At 42.9% G+C, this 23,849-nt stretch overlaps 1 protein-coding gene across 4 annotated transcripts in view; it reads left to right on the forward strand.

Moving 5' to 3' along the window:
• The window catches only part of sptbn4b (spectrin, beta, non-erythrocytic 4b), a 102,030-nt gene that overhangs the window by 20,178 nt on the left and 58,003 nt on the right, over positions 1-23,849 (forward strand). For all 4 annotated transcript variants that reach the window (XR_014888222.1, XM_085244188.1, XM_085244190.1 and 1 more), the window contains exons 5-22: positions 5,293-5,384; positions 5,531-5,611; positions 5,805-5,920; positions 6,660-6,772; positions 7,052-7,239; positions 8,752-8,869; positions 8,963-9,121; positions 9,212-9,514; positions 9,743-9,893; positions 10,051-10,187; positions 10,495-10,644; positions 11,102-11,470; positions 11,593-11,807; positions 11,977-12,114; positions 18,424-18,664; positions 18,941-19,099; positions 21,458-21,588; positions 21,673-21,898. Coding sequence is in view for 3 of the 4 variants with exons in the window: in XM_085244188.1 (XP_085100314.1) it covers positions 5,293-5,384; positions 5,531-5,611; positions 5,805-5,920; positions 6,660-6,772; positions 7,052-7,239; positions 8,752-8,869; positions 8,963-9,121; positions 9,212-9,514; positions 9,743-9,893; positions 10,051-10,187; positions 10,495-10,644; positions 11,102-11,470; positions 11,593-11,807; positions 11,977-12,114; positions 18,424-18,664; positions 18,941-19,099; positions 21,458-21,588; positions 21,673-21,898 (3,087 nt within the window). In the remaining variant the exon portion in view is untranslated. The remainder of the gene's footprint in view (positions 1-5,292; positions 5,385-5,530; positions 5,612-5,804; positions 5,921-6,659; positions 6,773-7,051; positions 7,240-8,751; positions 8,870-8,962; positions 9,122-9,211; positions 9,515-9,742; positions 9,894-10,050; positions 10,188-10,494; positions 10,645-11,101; positions 11,471-11,592; positions 11,808-11,976; positions 12,115-18,423; positions 18,665-18,940; positions 19,100-21,457; positions 21,589-21,672; positions 21,899-23,849) is intronic.

Raw genomic sequence — 23,849 nt, forward strand, 5'->3', positions numbered from 1 at the left:
AAAAAGGAGCAGGAAGAAGCATAAGCTTATGAGAAGGTCATGTGAACGTTGCATATGCTAAATCACAGAGAGAAGTATTTTTCACGAAAACTTAGCTCATATTTATAAGCTAATTTGTTCAGTAGACTTACTCCTTACGTGCTTTCTGAATATACCCGACCAGCTGAATCTGTACAGTTTAGGCTACTATACAGTGGGGCAAAAAAGTATTTAGTCAGCCACCGATTGTGCAAGTTCCCCCACTTAAAATGATGACAGAGGTCAGTAATTTGCACCAGAGGTACACTTCAACTGTGAGAGACAGAATGTGAAAAAAAAATCCATGAATTCACATGGTAGGATTTGTAAAGAATTTATTCGTAAATTAGGGTGGAAAATAAGTATTTGGTTACCTCAAACAAGGAAAATCTCTGGCTCTCACAGACCTGTAACGTCTTCTGTAAGAAGCTTTTCTGTCCCCCACTCGTTACCTGTATGAATGGCACCTGTTTGAACTCATCATCTGTATAAAAGACACCTGTCCACAGCCTCAAACAGTCAGACTCCAAACTCCGCCATGGCCAAGACCAAAGAGCTTTCGAAGGACACCAGGAAAAGTATTGTAGACCTGCACCAGACTGGGAAGAGTGAATCTACAATAGGCAAGCAGCTTGGTGTGAACAAATCAACTGTGGGAGCAATCATCAGAAAATGGAAGACATACAAGACCACTGATAATCTCCCTCGATCTGGGGCTCCACGCAAGATCTCATCCCGTGGGGTCAAAATGATCATGAGAACGGTGAGCAAAGATCCCAGAACCACACGGGGGGACCTGGTGAATGACCTGCAGAGAGCTGGGACCAAAGTAACAAAGGTCACCATCAGTAACACACTACAACGGCAGGGAATCAAATCCCGCAGTGCCAGACGTGTTCCGCTGCTGAAGCCAGTGCATGTCCAGGCCCGTCTGAAGTTTGCCAGAGAGCACATGGATGATACAGCAGAGGATTGGGAGAATGTCATGTGGTCAGATGAAACCAAAGTAGAACTTTTTGGTATAAACTCAACTCGTCGTGTTTGGAGGAAGAAGAATACTGAGTTGCATCCCAAGAACACCATACCTACTGTGAAGCATGGGGGTGGAAACATCATGCTATGGGGCTGTTTTTCTGCCAAGGGGACAGGACGACTGATCCGTGTTAAGGACAGAATGAATGGGGCCATGTATCGTGAGATTTTGAGCCAAAACCTCCTTCCATCAGTGAGAACTTTGAAGATGAAACGAGGCTGGGTCTTCCAACATGACAATGATCCAAAACACACCGCCCGGGCAACAAAGGAGTGGCTCCCTAAGAAGCATTTGAAAGTCCTGGAGTGGCCTAGCCAGTCTCCAGACCTCAACCCCATAGAAAATCTGTGGCGGGAGTTGAAAGTCCGTGTTGCTCGGCGACAGCCCCAAAACATCACTGCTCTCGAGAAGATCTGCATGGAGGAATGGGCCAAAATACCAGCTACTGTGTGTGCAAACCTGGTAAAGACCTATAGTAAACGTTTGACCTCTGTTATTGCCAACAAAGGTTATGTTACAAAGTATTGAGTTGTATTTTTGTTATTGACCAAATACTTATTTTCCACCCTACTTTACGAATAAATTCTTTACAAATCCTACCATGTGGATTCATGGATTTTTTTTTTTCACATTCTGTCTCTCACAGTTGAAGTGTACCTCAGGTGCAAATTACTGACCTCTGTCATCATTTTAGGTGGGGGAACTTGCACAATCGGTGGCTGGCTAAATACTTTTTTGCCCCACTGTAGTGTTAGCTGTCTGCTAGATTTCCCACCATTAGCCGTGAGCTCGGCTGTTGTCCCGTGCTCCTGCTCCCATGAGCCACCAGTCGATGGCCTCCTCAATTTTGCATGTGCTGAGAAAGGAGAGTAGTGCAGAAGACTGTTGTTCAGCTGTGTGTGTGTGTGTGTGTGTGTGTGTGTGTGTGTGTGTGTCTAATTATGAGACAAGTACTCATATAGAGAAAGAATAGCTGGCTGATGGGAAGCGGTGAGCAGAGATGTTCCGATAAATAAGCGCTGGTTGTTCCCTGAACTTAATAATTAACACACATTAAAATCAGGGCGAGAACCAGGGTTTAGAAATACATATTTCTTCATGTTTCATATTTGAGGTGTAGCACCTGTGCTCCAATAACCAGAAGAAAAGGCTACACTTCTGAAGAAACTAGGTCCAAGAGTTTTGATACAGTCACAATCATAACTTGTAAAGACTTTAAAGGTTTGTTTTGTACATCTTCCTCGTTTTCCAGGAGCAGCTGTGCATACAAATATATGAAGTGCTGTATGAATAACACAATGAAATAAAACAGCATGCAAATAATTGAACTGTTATGTTACTTGAAATTAAAATGTTAGGAGAGAAACAGTTATTTTCTCAGTGGCTACGGTACGTCTGATTCACTTCCTCACAAGTTATGTGTCAACCTAACTCACTAACAACAATCCAGTCAGAGGCTATGTTGAATTCCTCTGTAGTCTTTTCAAAGTAAAAGCTCTCAAGAGCATCGCACACTGTTTCATGACATTTTTTTACTATCTCGTTTTGGAAGAAATCAAAGTTCAGAGCTTGATGACCTCACACATGGTTATGGTCACAGTTAGAATAATAAAATCAGAAAGGTTATTGCAAGATAATGTAAAGTTTATCAGACTTCTTCATGTTTAAGTTGTAGGACAACCAGACAAAGAGCTGCTTCAGGTCAATGGGGCAAAAAATGCAAAACAAAGACAAAAACCTGAAATCAGAGAAACCACAGCAATAACGTTTAACGTTCACAGGAAGCAAAAATGAAAAATGAATGAATTTATTAAACAGTTTGACAGTACTTACAAAGTAATAAGTAAACGGTATTTATGTCTCTAAAATTGCTCTTCTTTTAGTCGTGTTTAAATAAGAACACTTTTCTTAGAGTTCATCCACATTTTAAGTTCCTGACTGTCTTTTCTCAATTTTCATTTTTATCTTAAAGCCAAGAAAGTCATCCGTTATCAGTGGCCTCAAAATAAGATGCAGGAAATAAATATGAACTTTTAAGGTTTGCTTTTCTAAACTCAAGTGTCTTTAAGATAAGAAAAACAGACACACATGGAGTCTTAAACTTGGAAAAAAAGGAAAACAAGCTAAACTTAATCCTTCATTTTCATATTAAAATGATGAAGATTAAGGTTCTGTTTAAACTTTAATTAAACTTTAAACTTTTGGGGAGTATTCAGGTGAACTTAACTGGGAAAATGAGGTAGGAATGAAACGAGGAATCTGTGATGTGGAAATTAGAAGAAAGGAAGTGACACAGCGAGGAAATAAATAAATAAATAGGGAATAAATAGCAGTTGTAGCACTGGGAGTTTTTCTGTTGCAAAATAGTTTTTGGATTTCAAATCCAGAGGTCCTTTTAGATCATCAGTAAGGTGATTTAATCAAACATTTAGGTGCTAAGAGTAACGTCAGCAGGCCTGAGAGCGGTCCAGGGTTAGCTGAGGTTTCTGTTGTCACGGTAGCTTTGAGTTATCGTTTCCTCTTGCACTTTTTCTGCCCTCATCTCCGCCTTTTCCCCAGCAGTGAAAGTGAGAGTTTGCTTTGCCCAGTCAGCAGGTAGAGCCAGACCACTGCAGTAACTGTACACAGGCAGAAAGAGAGAGGGAGGGAAAAGCAGTAAAGAAGGAAGAGGACTGACAGGCGAAGGAAGAGGTAAAGCTACCGTATTTACAGAGCCATACGCAAATAATAACAGACTCTTATTATTTGCTGTCACTTCAGTTGTGTTGCTGTATATGGTTGGCTGAGTGGCATTGTACTGTGTGCAGTGCTTTTCTGCTTAGCTTACACACTGGCAGTGTATCTGATCCAAGACTTATTGACCATCTTTTACCTTTTTTATAATAACTTACTGTCATAAAAAGGCCGTATATGCAGATTCAGGTATTGACTGATGATATTTGACACAGTTTGGAGGTATATTTAATGTCAGGCTCTAATGTTTTATACATTCAATGTGAATTTATAAATCATATTATCTTTAGCATGAAATGTTAAAGATAATAAGTGTTTTCTTACTTTCTAGTACCTTTTTAGAGAAGAAAGCAGACTATTGAGACACAGTTTACATCACAACAGACAAATCACTAAAAAGGTTGTGTGTGTGTGTGTGTGTGTGTGTGTGCACAGTGTTGCGGCTAATGACTTGGGTAGCAGCTGATTCCAGGGTGCCATGTCCCCAATTACCTTGGATCATGTCACTGTGATGTGATTGGTTGAATGGCTGTCACTGTCTCCTATCATCAGGCGTTGTAACGGCCAGCGTGTTGTCCTCAGGAGGCACACAGAGCCGTGTGTTTTTAACACCCAAACCCTCGCCTCATGTCATATTTCTCTTTGTTCCTTTGCTTGTAGTTTTTCTTGCTTTGCTGTTTCTTTTTCAGCATTCGGGAATAAAGTCGGGGCTCAGACCTTTGCTGCATTTCGTTTCTTGCATACATGCTTTGTCACTTGACATCTTGCACATTTTACTTATTCACTGCTTAGTTGTGTCCATAAAGTTTATTTAAAATATCAGAGGTACAGCTGCAGGTGGACAAGAAATAAGCTAACCAGCTCTATCTTAATCAGGTTAACTGGTGGCCACTCAGAAGCATTTTTGATTGTTTACAGCTTGATTTACTTTTATTAAAGTGAATCCATTTTGCTTAATTCTGGCACTGATTTGTTTGAAGTATTTTTTTGCTATGACAGGAAGAGAGTGCAGAAGGGTTAATGCACATAAAATGGCCTGGAGCAGAATTGAACCTGGGCCCCTGCACTGGTATTTTGGCATATAGATTTCTTGCTCAACCCACTGAACTACTCCAGAACACAGCAACAAATATTCAGTGAGGCTTTGCTAGAGTAGCTTTGCACGATTCTTGTACTGGGCCTTGGTGCACTCTGTCAGATCTGTGTGAGGCAAACTGTTGTAGCTCTTCTCCTTCAGGGCTGTCATCACTTTGAACCTGCTTTTTTCTGCTTCTGATATCCTGATTACTGCATTTGTCAGAGACCTGAGTGTTTCCATCATAGGAAAACTTTGGCCATGTTTAATATGAGAATGCACCATTACAACTGTGCACATGTAAGAGAAAATTAAGGACGTGGAGTCTTTAAGGTGAACCTATACTTCCAAAAATGAAGCAGCAGCGTGTTTATATGAGTCTCTGGGACAGACAGAAAACACTAAACTCTTGGTTCGTCTTCTTCCTGTTCAGATCCAGGTGATCAAAATAGAGACGGAGGACAACAGAGAAACCCGCTCTGCCAAGGATGCGCTGCTGCTTTGGTGCCAGATGAAGACTGCAGGGTGAGCAGTGAAATAAAAACACAGAAACTAGAAGCTCAAACTGCAGATTTCATGATCATTTAGGTGTTATACTGTATATCTAGTCAGAATGTAGTGAGAGTAATTCGGAGCTCTTTATGATTAGAAAGCATTTCTCCATGTCGCAGGTACTCTGAGGTCAACATCCAGAACTTCACCACCTGCTGGAGGGACGGCCTTGCCTTCAACGCCCTAATACATAGACACAGGTAGGACACACGTACACAGCATAGAACCAGCACTGTTAGTATGTGTTTTTAGATGCAAACACGTTACCAACAAAAAGACGAAAAATATTCACACACACATTTAAACAAACACGGAGAAGCGGGTGTGACTGACATGAAATTTTAAAATCACAACCATACACAAATTTTTGTTTTTTCATGTTGTGCCCTCCAGACCTGATCTAATAGAGTTCCACAAGCTGACACGATCCAATGCAACCCACAACCTGCAGCAAGCCTTTAACATCGCTGAGCAGCACCTGGGCCTCACGAAACTCCTGGACCCTGAGGGTGAGAGTCATGCAAACCACACTCCATGCTGCAATATCCAAAACAGTGCAAAACCTGCTGCACTCAGTAAGATAGACAACATTTTTCTTTTTCACAGAAATGGGAGACGTGAGATTAACTCATGCTTCAAAGGTTCTCACAGCTTCTTTCAAACATTATAAGTTAACTGATTTTAAAACATAAAGCATGTAACAGTACCCAAAACTAGAACTAACGTTCAATTTTTACCAGAAAGGCCAATGCATATACTCATTCCATTATAATCTTTTTATGATGGATTAAAAAGACAAGGATAAAGGCTATGTAAGGGAAGTTTAAAATGTTTAACTCTTCTAAAATGTGTGGGCGCTGAAAATGTGCTCAGACTTTGTCCAAGTGTGCAATAAAAAAGCTTTTTAAACGTATGTAGCTTTTTTTTTTTCCTTCTGTGAGTTGTGTGGAAGGGTGAGGCCATGAGATGGCAGCTGAAAGCATGTTTTTTCCCACACATTGTTTTCAGTCACGTCTTACAGTGAACTCAGAATTATGCAGGAGAGACATGCACAGATCTGATGTATTAATAAGACTTGAGCCATTACTCAGACTTACTCAGACTCTCAAATCTTATGGACGAGTGACCGTGGTGCTGATCTATACTAGAAACAATCAGATCCTTGTATGTTAAGAGGAAGGAGTGCTGGTCTTAAAGGTGATGCTAACTCTTCTATCTTTCCGTTTCTATCACCTCCCTCCTGTGCAGATGTGAACACCGAGAACCCAGATGAAAAGTCCATCATTACATACGTGGTTTCCTATTACCACTACTTCTCTAAGATGAAGGCTCTTATTGTGGAGGGGAAGCGCGTTGGCAAGGTAACGCACATGCTCTCCCAAATATGCCTACAAAACCTGCATACTGACAGCATCAGAGAGGAGATCAATGAGCCACTATTGCTTTAAAACATGAAGGGCAGGCAGTCTGAAACAAATAATATCACTGTAATATCACTTTACTAGCACGTGCAGACCTTAGAGGGATTTAAATATTATGATTCTTAAAGGGTTTCTTGGTTATTCCTGCCTTTTTTTGTTAGCCTCATACCTCAATCTTGCTCTCAGAATCTCCTTGCAACTTTCTTCTCTCTGAACCAGGTGCTAGACAACTGCATTGAGGCAGAGAAGATTGTTAACCGCTATGACGCTCTGGCATCTGAGCTCCTCGAGTGGATAGAGAAGACCATCGCGGTCATCAGCAACCAGAAGTTTGCCAACTCGCTGACCGGAGTTCAGCAGCAGCTGCAGGCTTTCACCACCTACTGCACTATAGAGAAGCCCATAAAGTAAGTTTGATGATTCTTTAAAAATACCAGATTAACATATTTTGTCATTTTTTTTAACACCACATGTACAAACCCAATTTCAAAAAAGTTGTGACGCTGTGTAAAACGTTTGATTTGATTTGCAAATGTCTTAAACTCATAAGAAACGGTATAATTGGAAGAATTTGACGACAGCAAAGCATCTCCAAAACCTTGGGGCCAACTTCAAGCTGGAAAACAAAGTGATACTAAAAAGAAGCAGCTGGAGGAACAACACCAACTAATTATGTAAATATGTAATACAGTGGTCGCTTGCTATAACGCGGTTCACTTTTCGCAGCCTCGCTGTTTCACTGATTTTTTGGGTGCAATCTTGCATGTTTTTTTTAAATTTATTTATTTTTTAACAGAGCATTGTGTTCTGCGTCCTGATTGGCTGTAGACCATTGTCAATCAATCTGGTGCCGTGTCTCCTGTACAGTACAGAATGTGTTCAGCTTGTCAAATTTACATAAATCTTTGATCGCTAGCAGTGTGACTCTGAAGTGCTTTACCGTATGTTTGTAAGGTTTCTCCCAACAAACGCAACAATGTCGACGAAACGTTTTGCGCCATCAAAGACAACTACGGTAGCCTTTGGTTTCATTCTATAATACTGCACTTTGTAGAAAAAAAAGGTTTGAACTTTGAGAGTGTTTAAACAAGAGAGAAAATTGTGAAAATGTTCATGCCTGTCTGAGAAAAGTGTATAAAGTGTGTAGTGATCAGTGTGTGTAGTGTGTAGTGTGTGTAGTGGTCAGTCGATAAACGACTGACCACTGTACCACATCACATATAGTAAAATAAGCTTCGGTTTGTGACCGCTACCAGTAACCTGGTGTGACCAGCTGTGATTCAAAACAGTTAATCTACAGCTTCTCAAGTGTCAGAATTAGTTGCTTATATCTGCTTTACTAAGTAATTTATTATTTATTAATGTAATTAATGCATTTAATTTATGCCAGTCTTGTGAAAAATATACTGTTGTGCTTATACCATATACGTTTTATGTTTCACCCTATTAGAGAAAAATAAGATTGCTGTGTATGTGTGTAGCTGTGTAGTGTAATTTTATGTGACTCCTACTAAAGTGTAGAGTGCTAGACTCATGACACCTCAGAGTGTACTGTCAGCAGCAATGATACCCACAGAGCAGACGCAGACACACACACACACACACACACACACACACTCTTGCTATGATACAATAGGCCTTGTTAGGCTCTGGGTGACTTAAGCAGCTCACAGCCAGCTGTTGACTTGTGAAACTGGCACATAAGCAGATGTGCATACATATTAGTGGATATTTTAATAGAAGACTGTTCTCAGACTAAATGTAGACTCTCTGTGAGTAATTAATGAGCACAACCCTGGACAACAGACAGAAACACGTCTGTCAACAAGCTTTCGTGCTGTTTGAGTGATTTTTTTGCTGAGATGACTGCGATACTGTGACACTGACCCACCAACTAAAGCTTCCTGCTTCTCATCCAGGTTTCAGGAGAAGGGTAATCTCGAGGTCCTTCTCTTCACCATCCAAAGCAAACTCAGAGCCAATAACCAGAAACCCTATGTGCCTAATGATGGGAAGCTCATCTCAGACATTAACAAGGTCATACACCCATAAGCTGTGTTGTTTATATTTTATATACAACATTTAATCCTTTCTCCAACACTGTTAATCAGTTTGTCATTCATCTTCTAGGCCTGGGAGAGATTGGAGAAGGCAGAGCACGAGAGAGGTGTAGCTTTACGGAAGGAGCTGATTCGCCAGGAGAAGCTTGAGCTGTTGGCTCAGCGCTTTGACCACAAAACCACCATGAGGCAAGCCTGGCTCAATGAGAATCAGAGACTCGTATCGCAGGTAGGGGGGACAAATGTCTCAGTGTATTACTGGTACTTGTTTCATTAAATCTAAGATCACGACTTTCTTTGTTTTCCCCTTCGACTTCAGGACAATTTTGGCTATGACCTACCAGCAGTCGAGGCAGCGATGAAGAAGCACGAAGCCATCGAGGCAGACATAGCCTCATACGAGGAAAGAATTGGCGTGGTTGTGGAACTCGCAGCAGAGATGGAGGTGGAAGGATACTACGATATCCGGCGTATCTTGGCACGTAAAGAGAATATCCTGGGCCAGTGGAGTCTGCTGAAGGAGCTGGTGGCTGGGAGAAGGACCCGGCTGGAGAAGAATCTGGCCTTGCAGAAGACCTTCCAGGACATGGTGTACATGATTGACTGGATGGAGGACATGCAGGTACTAGAGAGCGTGAGAGACGCAAAATGAAAAGGACACTACACCTAAAATACGAGTACTGGGGTCAAAAGAAACTCTGTAACTAGAGTCCTACATACACTTCAGATTTTTCATGTGTGTATATAAACACAGATATCAAAATTTATTATTGAAACCCCTGGTTTCATCATTTCTTCTTCCATTAATTTCTCTCGCCTTTCTTCCCTCCCGTTGCTTCATTCCTTTCAGGTCCAGCTGCTCTCGAGGGACTTTGGGAAACATCTACTAGAGGTGGACGACCTGCTGCAGAAGCACGGCCTGCAGGAGGCCGATATTACTGTGCAGGCTGAGAGAGTAGAGACGCTCAACACTGCTGCACTCAAGTTCACCACAATAGAGGGTACACGCATGTACACACACATTGTGTTGCAGTGAAAGTGTTTTATTTGTCTTTAGCAATGATTGGAAAATTGGTATTTAAGGCTTGGTGTGAGTAGGTTGATATCCTGTGTCTGACTCACGGTTCTAATAAATTTAATGCCGTCTCATTTTTACAGGTTACCAACCATGTGACCCACAGGTGATCTGTAACCGTGTCAACCATGTCTCTTCCTGTCTGGAGGAGCTGAAACACCTGGCAACTAAAAGACGTGCTGAGCTCGAGGAGTCAAGGAAACTGTGGGCCTTCTTTCAGGTGAGATGGGTCAGCAGGCTGTGGGGAAAATGGCGGGATTAACTTGCCGGGATTATTCCTAGGAGCCAGTATCTGAGGAGCTTGGATGCTTCAGAAAGCTTTGAACATTTTTTATGCCCCATGCATGTCTATGGGAGCAACCAGGAGTCCCCACACAGACATGGTGACAGTATGCAAACTCCACACAGAAAGACCCCACCCTGGATTCAGGCCAGGCACCACCAATCGCCCCACCCAATCATCAAACCTGTTCAGTTTTCCATTACAAATATTGTCCTGCTTTAAAACTTGTCTTTTGTCCTATTAGGAGCTGGAAGAGTCGGAGGCCTGGATCAGAGAGAAAAGCTCCATCCTGGGAGCTCAGGGCTACGGGAAGGACCTGAGCAGTGTGCTGAGGTTACTGCAACAGCACAAGACTCTGGCTGGGGAACTGCTGGCTCACCGCTCACTGCTGCAGGTGCGTGTTTTCAATTCTGCACCTGGTAAATGTACTGCTGTAAGAGTTTTTCTCCAAACTTCACAGACTTCAGTAAATTTATGCATTTACATTTATACATTTCTTTTAGTTTATCTAAAAAAAAAACCCATCCAACTTCTCCTAACAGAACATTTGGAGTTCACGTTTTGAGGATGTATCTGCTGGCCCACATTAAAAGCTATATCAGCCAATAGCTTTTATATGCTATTGGTTGATATTAATTTCATGTTCTCCTTGTTTTGTTAACTTTACTTTGAAGCACCAGGTGGTCTTTTTAATGAAAACAAGAAAGAGAACAATATGAATATGTTAGATCTAGGGTCTCCAGGTCTCTTGGTCTTTAGGGTTTGTTTTTCAGCCACATGCAAATCAAGCGTTTTCTCAAGCCAGAAGTGGCCATTTTTCAAATGAGTCAAATATCTTTCCTCCTATCCAGAACACCATGAAGCGAGGGAAGCAGATTCTGAGTGAGAAGAGCTTTGGCACAGCGGGGATCCAGGAGCGCATCATGGAGGTTAAAGGCGAGTGGAAGAGGCTGGAGGACCAGGCTGCGCAGCATCTCAGCCACCTGCAGGAGGCGCTCAACTTCTTCCAGTTCTCCACAGAGACGGACGACGTCGTGGCCTGGCTGCAGGACGCTTACCGCCTGGTGTCCAGTGAAGACTTTGGACACGATGAGTACTCCACTCAATCGCTGCTAAAGAAACACAGAGGGGTCAGTGAAGCCATTGACAAACATCGTTTGCATGTAGTGGCACTGCGCAAACACATGGTGGCGCTGCCCCTGCGGTACCGTGAACAGGAGGTGGGTACGGGCGCAACAATCAAACAAAAAAAAGGATGTTTCACTTCCCATGTCTTTATTATTTAATAAACTTTTTGTCCGACCATCTCGTCCTGTCTCCTCTTCCATCCTCCTCTCTGCAGGAGGTGCAGGTTCGTATGGGAGAGGTGGAGCAGCTGTACACAGAGGTTGCTGAAATCGCAGTGCTCAGACAGCAGTGGCTTCACGACGCCCTCGCTGTGTACCGCATGTTCAGCGAGGTCAACGCCTGCGAGCTGTGGATTGACGAGAAGGAGCAGTGGCTGGAAAGGATGGAGATCCCAGAAAAACTGGAGGATGTGGATGTCGTGGCACACAGGTGAGGAGGAGGGGAAGGAGGACAGAATGGCTAAAGGCAGTTGGCTTTACCATCTCAGGCCTACCAAAGCTTAGCTGGGTGGTCAGTGTCTGTCTTGTTGTCTAAACTGTTACCAAGAATTGGCTGAGTCCAACTTTTGCAGTTCAAAACTACAACCCTCATGTTGCAGATTTGAGAGCCTGGACCAGGAGATGAACAGCCTGATGGGAAGGATCCTGGATGTTAATCAGATAGTTCAGCAGCTCCTGGATGGAGGTCATCCATCTTCTACAGAGGTCAGAGGTTGTCAGGACCACCTCAACTCTAGGTACTGAAACAAAAGCAACAATCGAAGTGATAACAGCTGCATCATTTACCACAGTAACAAATAGATGTGCCTACCAACTCACAGATGAACCTTATATTAGTAATATAGTTAATATAGTTCCTGTGTCGGCTGTTGGTTGGTTGGATTGGAGTGCTGTGACTTCTCTGTGTACAATTTCATTGCTAAGGCATTGAGAGTACAACGTTTAAAAATAAGATAAAATGTGATTGAGTGGAATAAGGTCAAAGTTACATTATTTAAATCAGCCCCAGTTACCAAAGTACAGCGCTGTAGTACATAACATACATGGTAGTACTGTAGCACTGCCATATGTGACAAACAATATTTATTAGTAAAGGTTCAAACTTCAGAAAATGAGCTCTAACAGCGTAAACATGTTTGTGGAGAGCAGCTTGCGAACTGATTGCTCTCTGTTGAAAAATGACTTGATTTTACTGATTTTACCAGAGGCAGGAGGAGGGGTGTAGTAGGTGGGTGGAGAGGAAGGTGGAGGGAAGTCAGCTGACACACAGGGAAAGAAGAGAAACACCAAGAGTGTGAATTGTTGTGGGGTTTGTTAACAGCTTTTTTTAAATTGCCGTCTTTGGGAGTTGAACCTGCCTTCTCATCGTAATTATGCGACATGCAGCTCTTACATCGTAGCAACTTGGAGCCATCCTCCCTCCGATCTCTGTCCACGTAGATCCTGAGATAGGATTGTGTTTTTGTTTTTTTGCTTAAATGTCTCAGCCCGCTTCATTGACCAGTTATGTCTGGCAGCAGAGTCCATGACAGCCGGGTGTTCGTGAGTCCGGTGACCTTGGCACGTGGAGAGTCGGTCTTGGGGTGACCATCTGTGTTGGCTTCCTCATTTAAGACGGGGCTGGCCAAGAGTCCCAAATTCAAAAACAAACATACAAGCAGTCATATTTATTCACCGCCTTCACTTGTATTGGTTAATAGAATTGTGTTCCAGTAGTAAAAGCCTAAATGCATAATATATTAACTTAATTTGATGATATTAAACACAGTGCGACTCTACCCAGCTTAAGTGGCACAAAGAACATCAGTCTATAACAGTAGGAGGGAAAATTCAAGGTGTATTTCTCTCTCTAAAGCACACGGTTGTCTAATCTCCTGACGTTTATCGTGCTTACAGCTCACTCAGTTTTACTCCCTCTGTCTTTCAAAACGATTCCTGATGTAATATCTACAGTTTGGTATATATCTATAAATTGTTAAAAAGCCAAACAAGAGTCAGCAAGAGTACTGATATTTAACATAACATACATTTAACACTTGCTAATAACATTTTATAAATACTACCACCACTACTACAAATGATTATATGGTATTTAAAAAACACGTCACAATACCTGTTTTAATTTAGTTTTAGTAGAGGTAGTAAGGTTTAAACACCTGAGGTCAACTATCCAACACAACAGCCAATGGAGGTGACGAACAGCGTGCAGGCAGGGTGGAGTGGGTGGAGACGTGTGTCAGGGGTGATTTGTGACAGGAGGATAGAGGGAAAGGGAAGGTTTACAGACCTGCTACGGTGTAAGGTTTGGGGATGGTAGCACTGACTAAAAGACAGGAGGCTAAGCTAGACGTGGCAGAATTAAAGATATCAGGATTTTCACTGAGATTGACCAGGATGGACGGGATTAGAAATGAGTACATCAGAGGGAGAGAGGATGTTGGAGGTGGAGTTGCCAGACAGGAGGAATAGGAGGATCTCAGAGGAGATTCGTGGATGCAGTGAAGGAGGACATGAAGGGATTTGGTTTGAGAGGAGATTGCTAGGGATAGCATAGCAGATGATCCACTGGGATGAACAATAAAAGGAGCAGCTGAAAGAAGGAGGAAAAAATAAGACCATGGCAGAATCAAAGCAGTATTAGTGACCTAATTTTCAGTCAGGTTATTATAACTACAACATAATTACTAGGGGTGCAACGATACACAAAATTCACGGTTCGGTTCGATACTTTGGTGTCACGGTTCGATATTTTTTCGATACAAAAAAAATGTTCATGCCTTTTTAATTTGTCATTTATTAAAATTATAAATATATACTTTAACTCAAAAGTACAGTTTTTAAATTTAATGTTGCTGAAACAAAAGTAATTAAAAAAATAAATATATCTCAGGGCTCTCAAAATTTCAAAATCCCTGGTAGCCCTTCGGGCAGGGACTCTTCAGTTTTTGGTAGCCCAAAATAAATATAAGTAGCCCGAATAAAAAAGAGAGCAATTTTTTGATTGATGTTTTGTTTCCTGTTTTGTTTCCTTTACAATATTATACATTAAAGTATAATATTGTAAAGGAAACAAAACATTAATCAAAAAATTGTTGAAAAACAAATTACAACATTGTATAAAAATTACAATCATCAACTCAAATACTTGGTTCTAATTGAACAGAAATTTCTATGAACTTGTAAGAACTGTGTAGGACATGAATCGGTCTGTGTCAGATCCTGAATTTGAAATTTCCACTGAAGTCACGGGTAAGTGACAAGTGGAACCAAGATCGAGGCCATTTGCTTTTTGAAGTTTGCAAAGACTGCTAAATTGTGCCAGTGGTAGTTCACTCTTTGCAACATAGTACGCTGTTCTAAACAGATTTCAGGTTTATTTTTAGTATGTTATTTGCAATTGGTGTTTGTTCTGGGAAAGATATTGCAGACTGAGCAATAATGCATTTCTTGCATTTCTCATGGGTTCTAATGGGGGCCTTTCTTAAAATGACTGGTCCCAGTAACAAAGACGCTTGTCGACTCAGAAATCGAGAGAAAATCAACAACACACCTGGCAGAACATTATGTTATTTACACGGGTGCACATAAGTGGTCCGCATGTGCGCATTCGCTGTCAAAATAAAAGACGTGCACCAGATAAGAAGTTGCAACGCGCGTTTGCGTCCATATAAAAGGCAGTGTTTTTGTCCGCTAGAGTGGGATTTTCACGGCACATTCTGCACCACATCTCTGTGCGTTCATCATTTGTTTGAAGCCAGCTCACCTCCTGCATCCACTTTTCCGAGAATACGTGCTTCTTTTGTGGTTCGGACTCCTTCTGACATTTGGTGTTCCTCCACCTCCAAACAAAGTAATTGCTTAAAGGAGCTTCTTCGACATCCTTAAGAGTTCTAAACAAATGTCTGTCCTCCTCCAGAAAATCTTATGTATGCAAACACGCGTTGCAACTTCATATCTTGTGCGCGTTTTTTATTTTGACAGCAAATACGCACCTGCGGACCACTTATGTGCAGCCCCGGTTATATAGCTCGTCATGTTGCAGCCACAGAAATTCTTTTGTCCATGAAACCATAAAGCTGCACTTTCTTTTTGCCTTATAGTCTGATTTGTCATAACTTTTCCGTTTTGTGGTAAGCTTTTCTTTGGCTGTCACTTCTTCACCCTGACCTGTCTTATTTGGCTCAGCAGAACTGAAATATATATCCTGCTACTTTTATATACACACACACACACACACACACACACACACACACACACACACACACACACACACATAATGGTCAGCGATTCTCTGCGCGATCAACCTCTCATATGTTTAAGCTTGCTGCGGGAGATTTCACTTGTCATGTTTGCATAGTAAGCTAACGATTGATAAGACGATGTCAGAGGAATTGGTGCGCAAATTATCATCACTCACCAATCAGTGCTGTCGCTCTCTATACACAGTTCGGGCGATTGCAAAGTGAAAGCAAAAAACAAGCGCAAATTCAAACGCGATTTCAATATGTCACATATTGGCAGTGGCTCACCGATGCCAATGACATAATTACCCAGCTACATTTCCGAAAGAATGCAAAAGCATTGACATATATTTTTCCTTCCTACAATAGCCCGACGGGCAGGGCAGAGATAGATTTTGGTAGCCCGACTGGAAAAATCGCTAGCCCCAGGACGTCGGGCTAGCGATTTCGTGAGCCCTGTATCTGATTGAGGAATCACTCATCTTTGGAAAAGAGAGTTTATTACAGAGAAATGGCTCTTTCCAAAATAAAAGCTATACTATACGCTTCTTCTGGGCAGCATATTGTAGCGGGTCAGGGCTGTTCTGGGTTCTGTTTGTACAGTTATGTTTTGTTTATGTTGCCATAGTGACGGGTGACGCCTTCTCGCTGCGAAGGTGTGTCCTTCCGGGGTCAGAGGGCGCCCTGTGTGTTGTTGTTGTTGTTGCTGTGGGGTTGCCGCGCTGAGCAGTTAGCTAGCGGCAGTGTTCTTCTGCAGATGTCAATAAACGGCTGTGCTCCCTGGCTAGCTAACGGCAAGCAAGACCAAACGACACCTCCGTCTCCTAGTTGTCTGAGCTCGCCACATTGGTGTCAGAAGTGGGATGATGGTGGCACCCCATGTTCTGACCCGAGTGACTTTTCCCCCGCCAGTCGTGACCGGCCGGTGCGCCAAAGGAAGGCACCTGGACATTTGCATGACTTTGTGTGGGGTAATGGGGTCGTCGGGGACGACTGACCCCTTAGGTGGGGGCTATGTAGCGGGTCAGGGCTGTTCGGGGTTCTGTTTGTACAGTTATGTTTTGTTTATGTTGCCATAGTGACGGGTGACGCCTTCTCGCTGCGAAGGTGTGTCCTTCCGGGGTCAGAGGGCGCCCTGTGTGTTGTTGTTGTTGTTGTTGCTGTGCGGTTGCCATGCTGAGCAGTTAGCTAGCGGCAGTGTTCTTCTGCAGATGTCAATAAACGGCTGTGCTTCCTGGCTAGCTCACGGGAAGCAAGACCAAACGATACCTCCGTCTCCTCCTTGTCTGAGCTCGCCACAATATTAAACATATCAGGTCCCCATAAGGAGAATCCTGTGCTAACGGCTGTCTAAATGACTCGGCTAAAGTTTGTAGCATGCGTGCTTGTTGTTTTTGTCTGCTTCCACTTGTCTTTGTACTAGGATGATGTCGGTGTAAATGTGCAGTCATATTCGTTGTGTTCCCACTAGTGCTGTCAGCGTTAATCTCGTTGAAATGATGTTAACGCCACAACACGGCAAATCTCCGTTAACGAGCTACACCTGATCGCCCGTGCATGGGGCTAGACGGCCAACACATTAACGAGCTAACTGCGCTAACACACTAGTTCCCACCCATGTAATTGAGCATTGCCTGGCACATCCAACATACTGTTTTACTTTAGTCCATGACGCGCTTACCTTCAGGGTCATACGTCACATGAAAACCAAAATAATTCCAAACGCCAGATCTGAATGAGGTTGGGGGAGGTTCAATTTGCCATGTTGCAAGGAGAGCTTAACTTCTGTCTCGCTAGCTTGCCCTGCGCTCTTCCTTCTGATGATCCTGTGTGTTGAACGCTCAGTGGATCTGCGCTCGCAGCCTAGGCGGAGTAGTCGAACGCAGATTCACTGAGCGCTCAACACAGACAGCATCGTCAGAAGGAAAGTTGATAAAATAAATGACAAATTTTGTATTGTTCATACATATGCGTACCGAACCGAAAGCACTGTATCGAACGGTTCAATATCGATACGAGTATCGTTGCACCCCTAATAATTACATAACTACTCCAATTCTATAACAGATTTATTCAATGAAAATTTTCACTGAACATTTTTAAAACAGGTTTCCAGCCCTGAGGTCAGTGTCACTGAGATGTTTTCCTGCTGAGCGCTCTGTCTGACATTACCTCAGTACGGTCACAAGGATTTGTGTTTATATGTTTATATGTGCGTGAGTGTGTGTGCGCGCGTGTATCTTGGCTGAATGGGTGTGTACTGAGATCTGTTGGTCTGGAGTAGATTCAGGTGAACATATTGGATGACGATGTGTGAGGCTGAGCCGAAGCCGCAGCATAGTGGATCACAAACAAGTGTCTCACGTGAATCAGAGCAGGTCATATCAGGTCAAAATAACAACGAGTTCTTTCAAAGTCAGGAGTAACACAAAGGAAATGTTAGAAATAGACTTACAAAGAAAACAGCGTCACATCATCAACACGAAGATGACTGAATCTGAATCGCTTCACCTCGATGTTATTGGTGGTTGATATGTCTGCTGCTTATTTGGATTATATTGACTTATTAGGTAAAAATGTAATCCAGATTTAAGGATGTCATCTTATCAAACCGTGTTACTAAGTGTGTAACAGTTCTAAAACTGTTACACACTTAGTAAATATCCACAACTAAAACAAATCTTTTACAAAAAGCAAGTGGTAGGCGTGAATCACACGTTTTTTTCCCCCCACACAACAACAACACTCGCCTCTCTTGAAGTGCACTTGCAGTCTTATTGTGCGCCGTCTGTCACACCTCTCCAGGTGGAACAGCATCGTGGAGCTGGTCGAGCAGAAGAAAGATCAACTGGACTCGATGTTACGTCTGCAGAACTACCTGCTGGAGTGTGCCGAGATCAAGTCCCAGATCCAGGACAAGAGAAAAGCCATTGACGCCACCCAGTATGTGGGCAGTGATTTGGGAGGGGTCCTCGCCCTGCAGAGACGCCTCTCTACTATGGAGGGAGCCCTGTCTGTTCTGGAGCCCAAACTACTGCACTTACAGGTAGGACATTTACACAAAAAACATTTATATGACGTTTTTCAGCTGTAGAATTGAAATCTATCCCTAAAAGTAATATTTTACACTTAACTGGAGAGTCTAAACGGACAAGTAGAGATGATTTTTTGTATTTCAGGGATTTAATTTTCTCATGTTTTTAGTGGCTAAGTGAGTTTAAGAAACCAAACAATAGGTATAAAAGTATATATGATTTTAAGTACTCTGAGGTATCAGTAGGCTAGCAGCACCATATAATAGCATTTCTCTTTGGTGATGCAGGAAGAGGCAGAGCATCTGGCCACTGCTCACCCGGTTCGGGCAATGGAGGTTCTTGTGCAGTTTGATGGCATCAGTGTGGAGTGGGAGGAGCTCAAACGGACCCTGCAGGGATGTGAGGACTCACTGATGGTGGCTAGCAGGCTGCAGAGCTTCATACAGGTACAAATAAGGAAGAAGTGTTTGACTCTGAACACCAGTTGCTACTGAAATTCATCAGCGAGCAAAAAGTGAGGTTTATTCCTCACTATGACCTTGACCTTTATTCAAATTTGCTATAAATGTAAACAAAAAATCTTAAAGAACAAAACTAGACACCAGGAGCAATTCCAAGGAACAGGAACAGTAGCAAGGAGCAAGCAGGAGGGTAGACTGTCAAAGACCAAGGCAGTGGTAAGACTTCATGTACATATATTTCTTATTCTTTCAGCTGCCCCTTTAGGGTTCGCCACAGCAAATGATCTGCCTCCATCTCATCCCATCTCTAGCATCCTCTTCTGTCACACCAGTCCTCCCTTTTTCTCCTGGCACCTCCATCTTCAACATCCTACAGAGATATAAATTCTAGAGCCTGTCTTTCAGTTGCTGACTCTTTAATCAAATCTGAAATTATGTTTATGAACGATTAAACCCCAAACATGTTTATAAACTCTTAGATAAATAATTTCTACATAAAAACTGAGGGCGTTGTTGCAGGGCTCAATAAAGAAACCAACTTGAAAAGTTTCAAAGAGAATAGAAGTTAAATAGGGCCAAAGGACCTCAAGCTTAATTATCAGCCAACCTGTCATTATTAAGGAATAACTGACTCCATTTTCCGGTACTGTGAACACATCAGAGCTGCTTTTCCACCATCCCTGGACTCGCACCAGTTTGCATACAGGGAGAACCGGTCAACCGAGGATGCGATCGCCACAGTGCTGCACACATTACTGAAGCACTTGGAACACAGGAACACCTATGCACGGCTCCTCTTTGTAGACTACAGCTCGGCTTTTAATACCATCCGGCCATACAAACTCCGTCCCAAACTCCACCAACTGGGACTTAACTCCTCTCTGTGCAACTGGATTGTGGACTTCCTCACTAACCGTAGACAGAGTGTCAGAGTGGGTAAGAACACCTCCTCCACCCTTGTGGTCAACACCGGTGCCCCTCAGGGGTGTGTTCTGAGCCCTCTGCTATACACTCTCTTCACCCATGACTGTATTTCCTCCTGCGCGTCCAATCTCATTGTTAAGTTTGCAGATGACACTACAGTGCTCGGACTTATATCCAACAATGATGAGACAAACTATAGGACAGAGGTGCAACAACTAGAGTCATGGTGCCACGACAATAACTTGGTCTTAAACACCAAAAAGACCAAGGAGATCATTGTAGATTTCCGGAAGAGGGGTCATAACAACCATCTGCCTCTCTTCATTGGCAGTGAGGCGGTGGAGAGGGTGAGCAGTTTTAAATTCTTGGGGGTAACTGTGACCGAGGACCTGTCCTGGGGCAACCATATCACCTCAGTTGCACGGAAGGCCCAACAGCGCCTCTACTACCTGAGGAGACTGCGGAGCGCACACATTCCCAGATCTCTGATGTTGAACTTCTACAACTGTGCCATCAGCAGCGTTCTGACGTATGGATTTCTAGTGTGGTTCCCCAGCTGCACCAAGGCCGATCAGCAAGCACTCCAGCGGGTGGTGAAAGAAGCTGGCAGAATTATTGGAACAAGTCTGCCAGAGATCAGTAATATCTTCCCCACTCGCTGTCTGAGGAGGGTGCACAGTATCCTGCGGGACCAACATCACCCTGCGCGCCACCTTTTCCATCTGCTGCCCTCAGGGAGAAGGTACAGGTCTATACAGGCCAGAACATCCAGACTGGCCAACAGCCTGTATCCACAGGCTGTGAGGCTCCTGAACTCTCTGCCCCCCTCTCACGGACAATAACCATATCCAACTTCTTAATAGCAATGAACTGGTCTGCATTGGTGCATCATATCTTTATTCTCTTCTCCCTCCTGCCCCCCCCCCCCTCTTTCTTAAATAGATAACTATCATATCTGATATCATATCTCACAGTACAATAATATTGAATGGGTTGCATTGTTGTATTTTGTCATGTTTCTCAGGTCTTTGTCTGAATTTCTACGAACATTATTGCTAAGGATTGTCTTATTGCATTGGAGTCACACTGGGTTAAATATGTACACTTGGGTTTTAAGGGGTATTTATTATTTTCTTCTTTTTTTGGGTTGTATGGAAGCCCCAAACGCAATTTCATTGTTCTTGACAATGACAATAAATAAATACTACTGAGAAAGTGGCAGGGGAGAAGTGGGTGCTATAAAAATAATTAATGCACGCTGTCCTTAATTCCACATTGCAAGAGTGAAAAAGTACAAACAGCATGCGGATGTCGTGTAGAGGTCATAAAGAAAGTTTTTCTGTCTACACAAACTTCCAGAGTATGAACTAATGTATAATTAATGAATTGTGATTCATGCTCCTTACCCTGTCTTGTCAGGACCTGGACTCATTCCTCACCTGGTTGGTCCAGACGCAGACCGCCGCTGCCTCAGAGCAGCTGCCCAACAATCTGGAGGAGGCAGAGAAGCTCATCAACGAGCACGCTGCTCTCAAGGAAGAGATTGGACGGTAGGTGAATGTTTTCTACAATATATTATGTGATGTTATTTCAGGCTGTGTAGAGAATAACTGGGCAGCTCTCTGTTCACGCAGGTACGAAGAGGACTACGAGCGCCTGCAAGCCATGAATGAGCTCCTGGAGTCCGAGGAGGCTCCTCTCCCACAGGCCGCCCTGCAGCAGTGGCTCCAGAAACTCGATGTCGGCTGGAACAAGCTGCTGGAGATGTGGGAAAGCAGGAGAGAAGTTCTGGTCCAGGCTCACATTTTCCATCTATTCCTGCGTGACGTCAAACAGGCCGAATCCTTCCTCAACAACCAGGTGTGTGTGGCAGCGTCACTTCATCTGTCAGTGGTGCAAAATGAAATTTTAGTGGGATTGGCCTGAAATTTGGGTCCCTATTTATGGCACTGACACCCTGTGTAATAGAAAATCTCCACTATTTACCTTATGTACAGTAGACTAATGTTCTTGATGAAGTTTCTTTAAGTACTCCAATCACAGAAAGCCTAGACGATGCTTCTACACTGCAGCTTTTAGGTGAGCCTTTCAAGACTGCTGCTACAGAGGGGGCGAATCATATTCGCTGTGCTTTTATTTACCTTGACATCATATCTTTCCTTCAGAAGGTGGCAGGCAGAATGCAGGACCCAAACACAGGACTCTGAGACTGAATGATAAAGTAAAAGCGGCAGTTTTATTGCTGGATAAAAAAATTTTTTTTTTCTCGCCTGTCCCATTTGGTTCTTTAGCCGTCAGAATTGTTGTCTGAAGACCAACAAGGATACCCAATGGATTTACTTTGCCAAATGGATCATCGTGGCATTGCCGTATTGGTCCATTTGGTCGATCTTTGTTTTTATTATTTATTATATTTTATTTTCAGATGTTACAGACGGGACAGACATGAGTGAGAGATAGGAAAGGGAGAAAGAAAGAGGAAGGAAAGGAAAAACAGAAGGGGAGAGGGACAGTGAGAAAGGGGGGGAGAAAAAAAATAAAAATCTCCTGGATCACCTGTTGAGAGAAGAATAGAAAACAAGCAAAAAAGACAAAAAAAACAAAAAACAAAGCAACATACTAAACACAACACCATCGCATTAATCTAGCTAAGTGTAAACAGCAGTAAATACTAAATATTCAATGTTGTTGTGCAGCACGCAGGACAGATGTGCTTCGAAGTAGCAGCCAAGAAAGGTGTAATTTGGGTCTACGAGCAGTGAACACCCGTGTGCACACCTGTGTGGATCAGCGCGCTTGTATTCCAAAGGTTTCTCCATGTAACGATCTGCTAGGGAGTGTGGGGGGGCCACTTTAACATGAGATACAAGAAAGCTAAACTAGAAAACCAGGAGACGCTGAACATTACCATAAACACAGAGGAAAAACACAGCAAAGAGCAGGGCTTAAATACACCGAGGGAAAGAGACACAGAAGGAGAGCACAGCTGGGAGTGATCAGAGCTAACGAGACAAGGGGACTCAAAACCAGACACACTGCACACAGGACAGGGACTATCAAAATAAAACAGGAAACGCACGACAGGCACAGAGGCACGAACTTGACACTGAATAGAGGGAACAGGGAGCACAGAGACAGGAGAAACAAACTGCGACATGAGACACGACTGACTGTGGCGCAAGAAAATAAATATGAAGACAGAACTAAACCCACACTAAACATGAGGCCACAGGAACAAAACCTAAGAACTGGAAGTCACAGAACAAAGAAGAACTAGAGAGCTAGAAATACAAAACAGAAACCAAAACACTAGCAGTGATAAACCATGATGACACCAAAAATCAAAGTACAAAACTCAAAACACCGGGTCACCGATCCAGGACCGTGACAAGACCAGAGTGAGCTCTATAGAGCACACAAAATCAGTAAAGAAAAAGAATATGCAGCCCAGCTAATGCCGTCATTTGTTTATCCTTATTTTGAGCAGCAGAAATAAATCCTACTTACTCTGCGTTTATAACAGTGAACCAAAGTAAGGAGCAGGAATAGAAAAAGAAAGAGTTGGCTGAAATGGACATATGTTACTATACGCTAAACTTAGAACTGAGGTCAGCATCTGATGAGAAAATAGTCTACCACTACTACTTCATCCTTAAGTCAGCCTAAATGATAATGAATAAACTCTGTTATTATACTTTTTATTGCATCAAAACAACTTGAAGTCTCTGTAAACAGATTTAATAATGCCTGGTGACTGCAGCAGAGCATCAGCTAGCCTGGGCGTTGGCCTAAAGCTCGGCCAGCAAAAGAA

This window comes from Mchenga conophoros, linkage group LG14, assembly GCF_057382185.1.
Source record: "Mchenga conophoros isolate Kocher_MC1m ecotype Shallow Benthic linkage group LG14, M_conophoros_male_GT1.1, whole genome shotgun sequence".
NCBI classification, from domain to species: Eukaryota; Metazoa; Chordata; class Actinopteri; order Cichliformes; family Cichlidae; genus Mchenga; species Mchenga conophoros.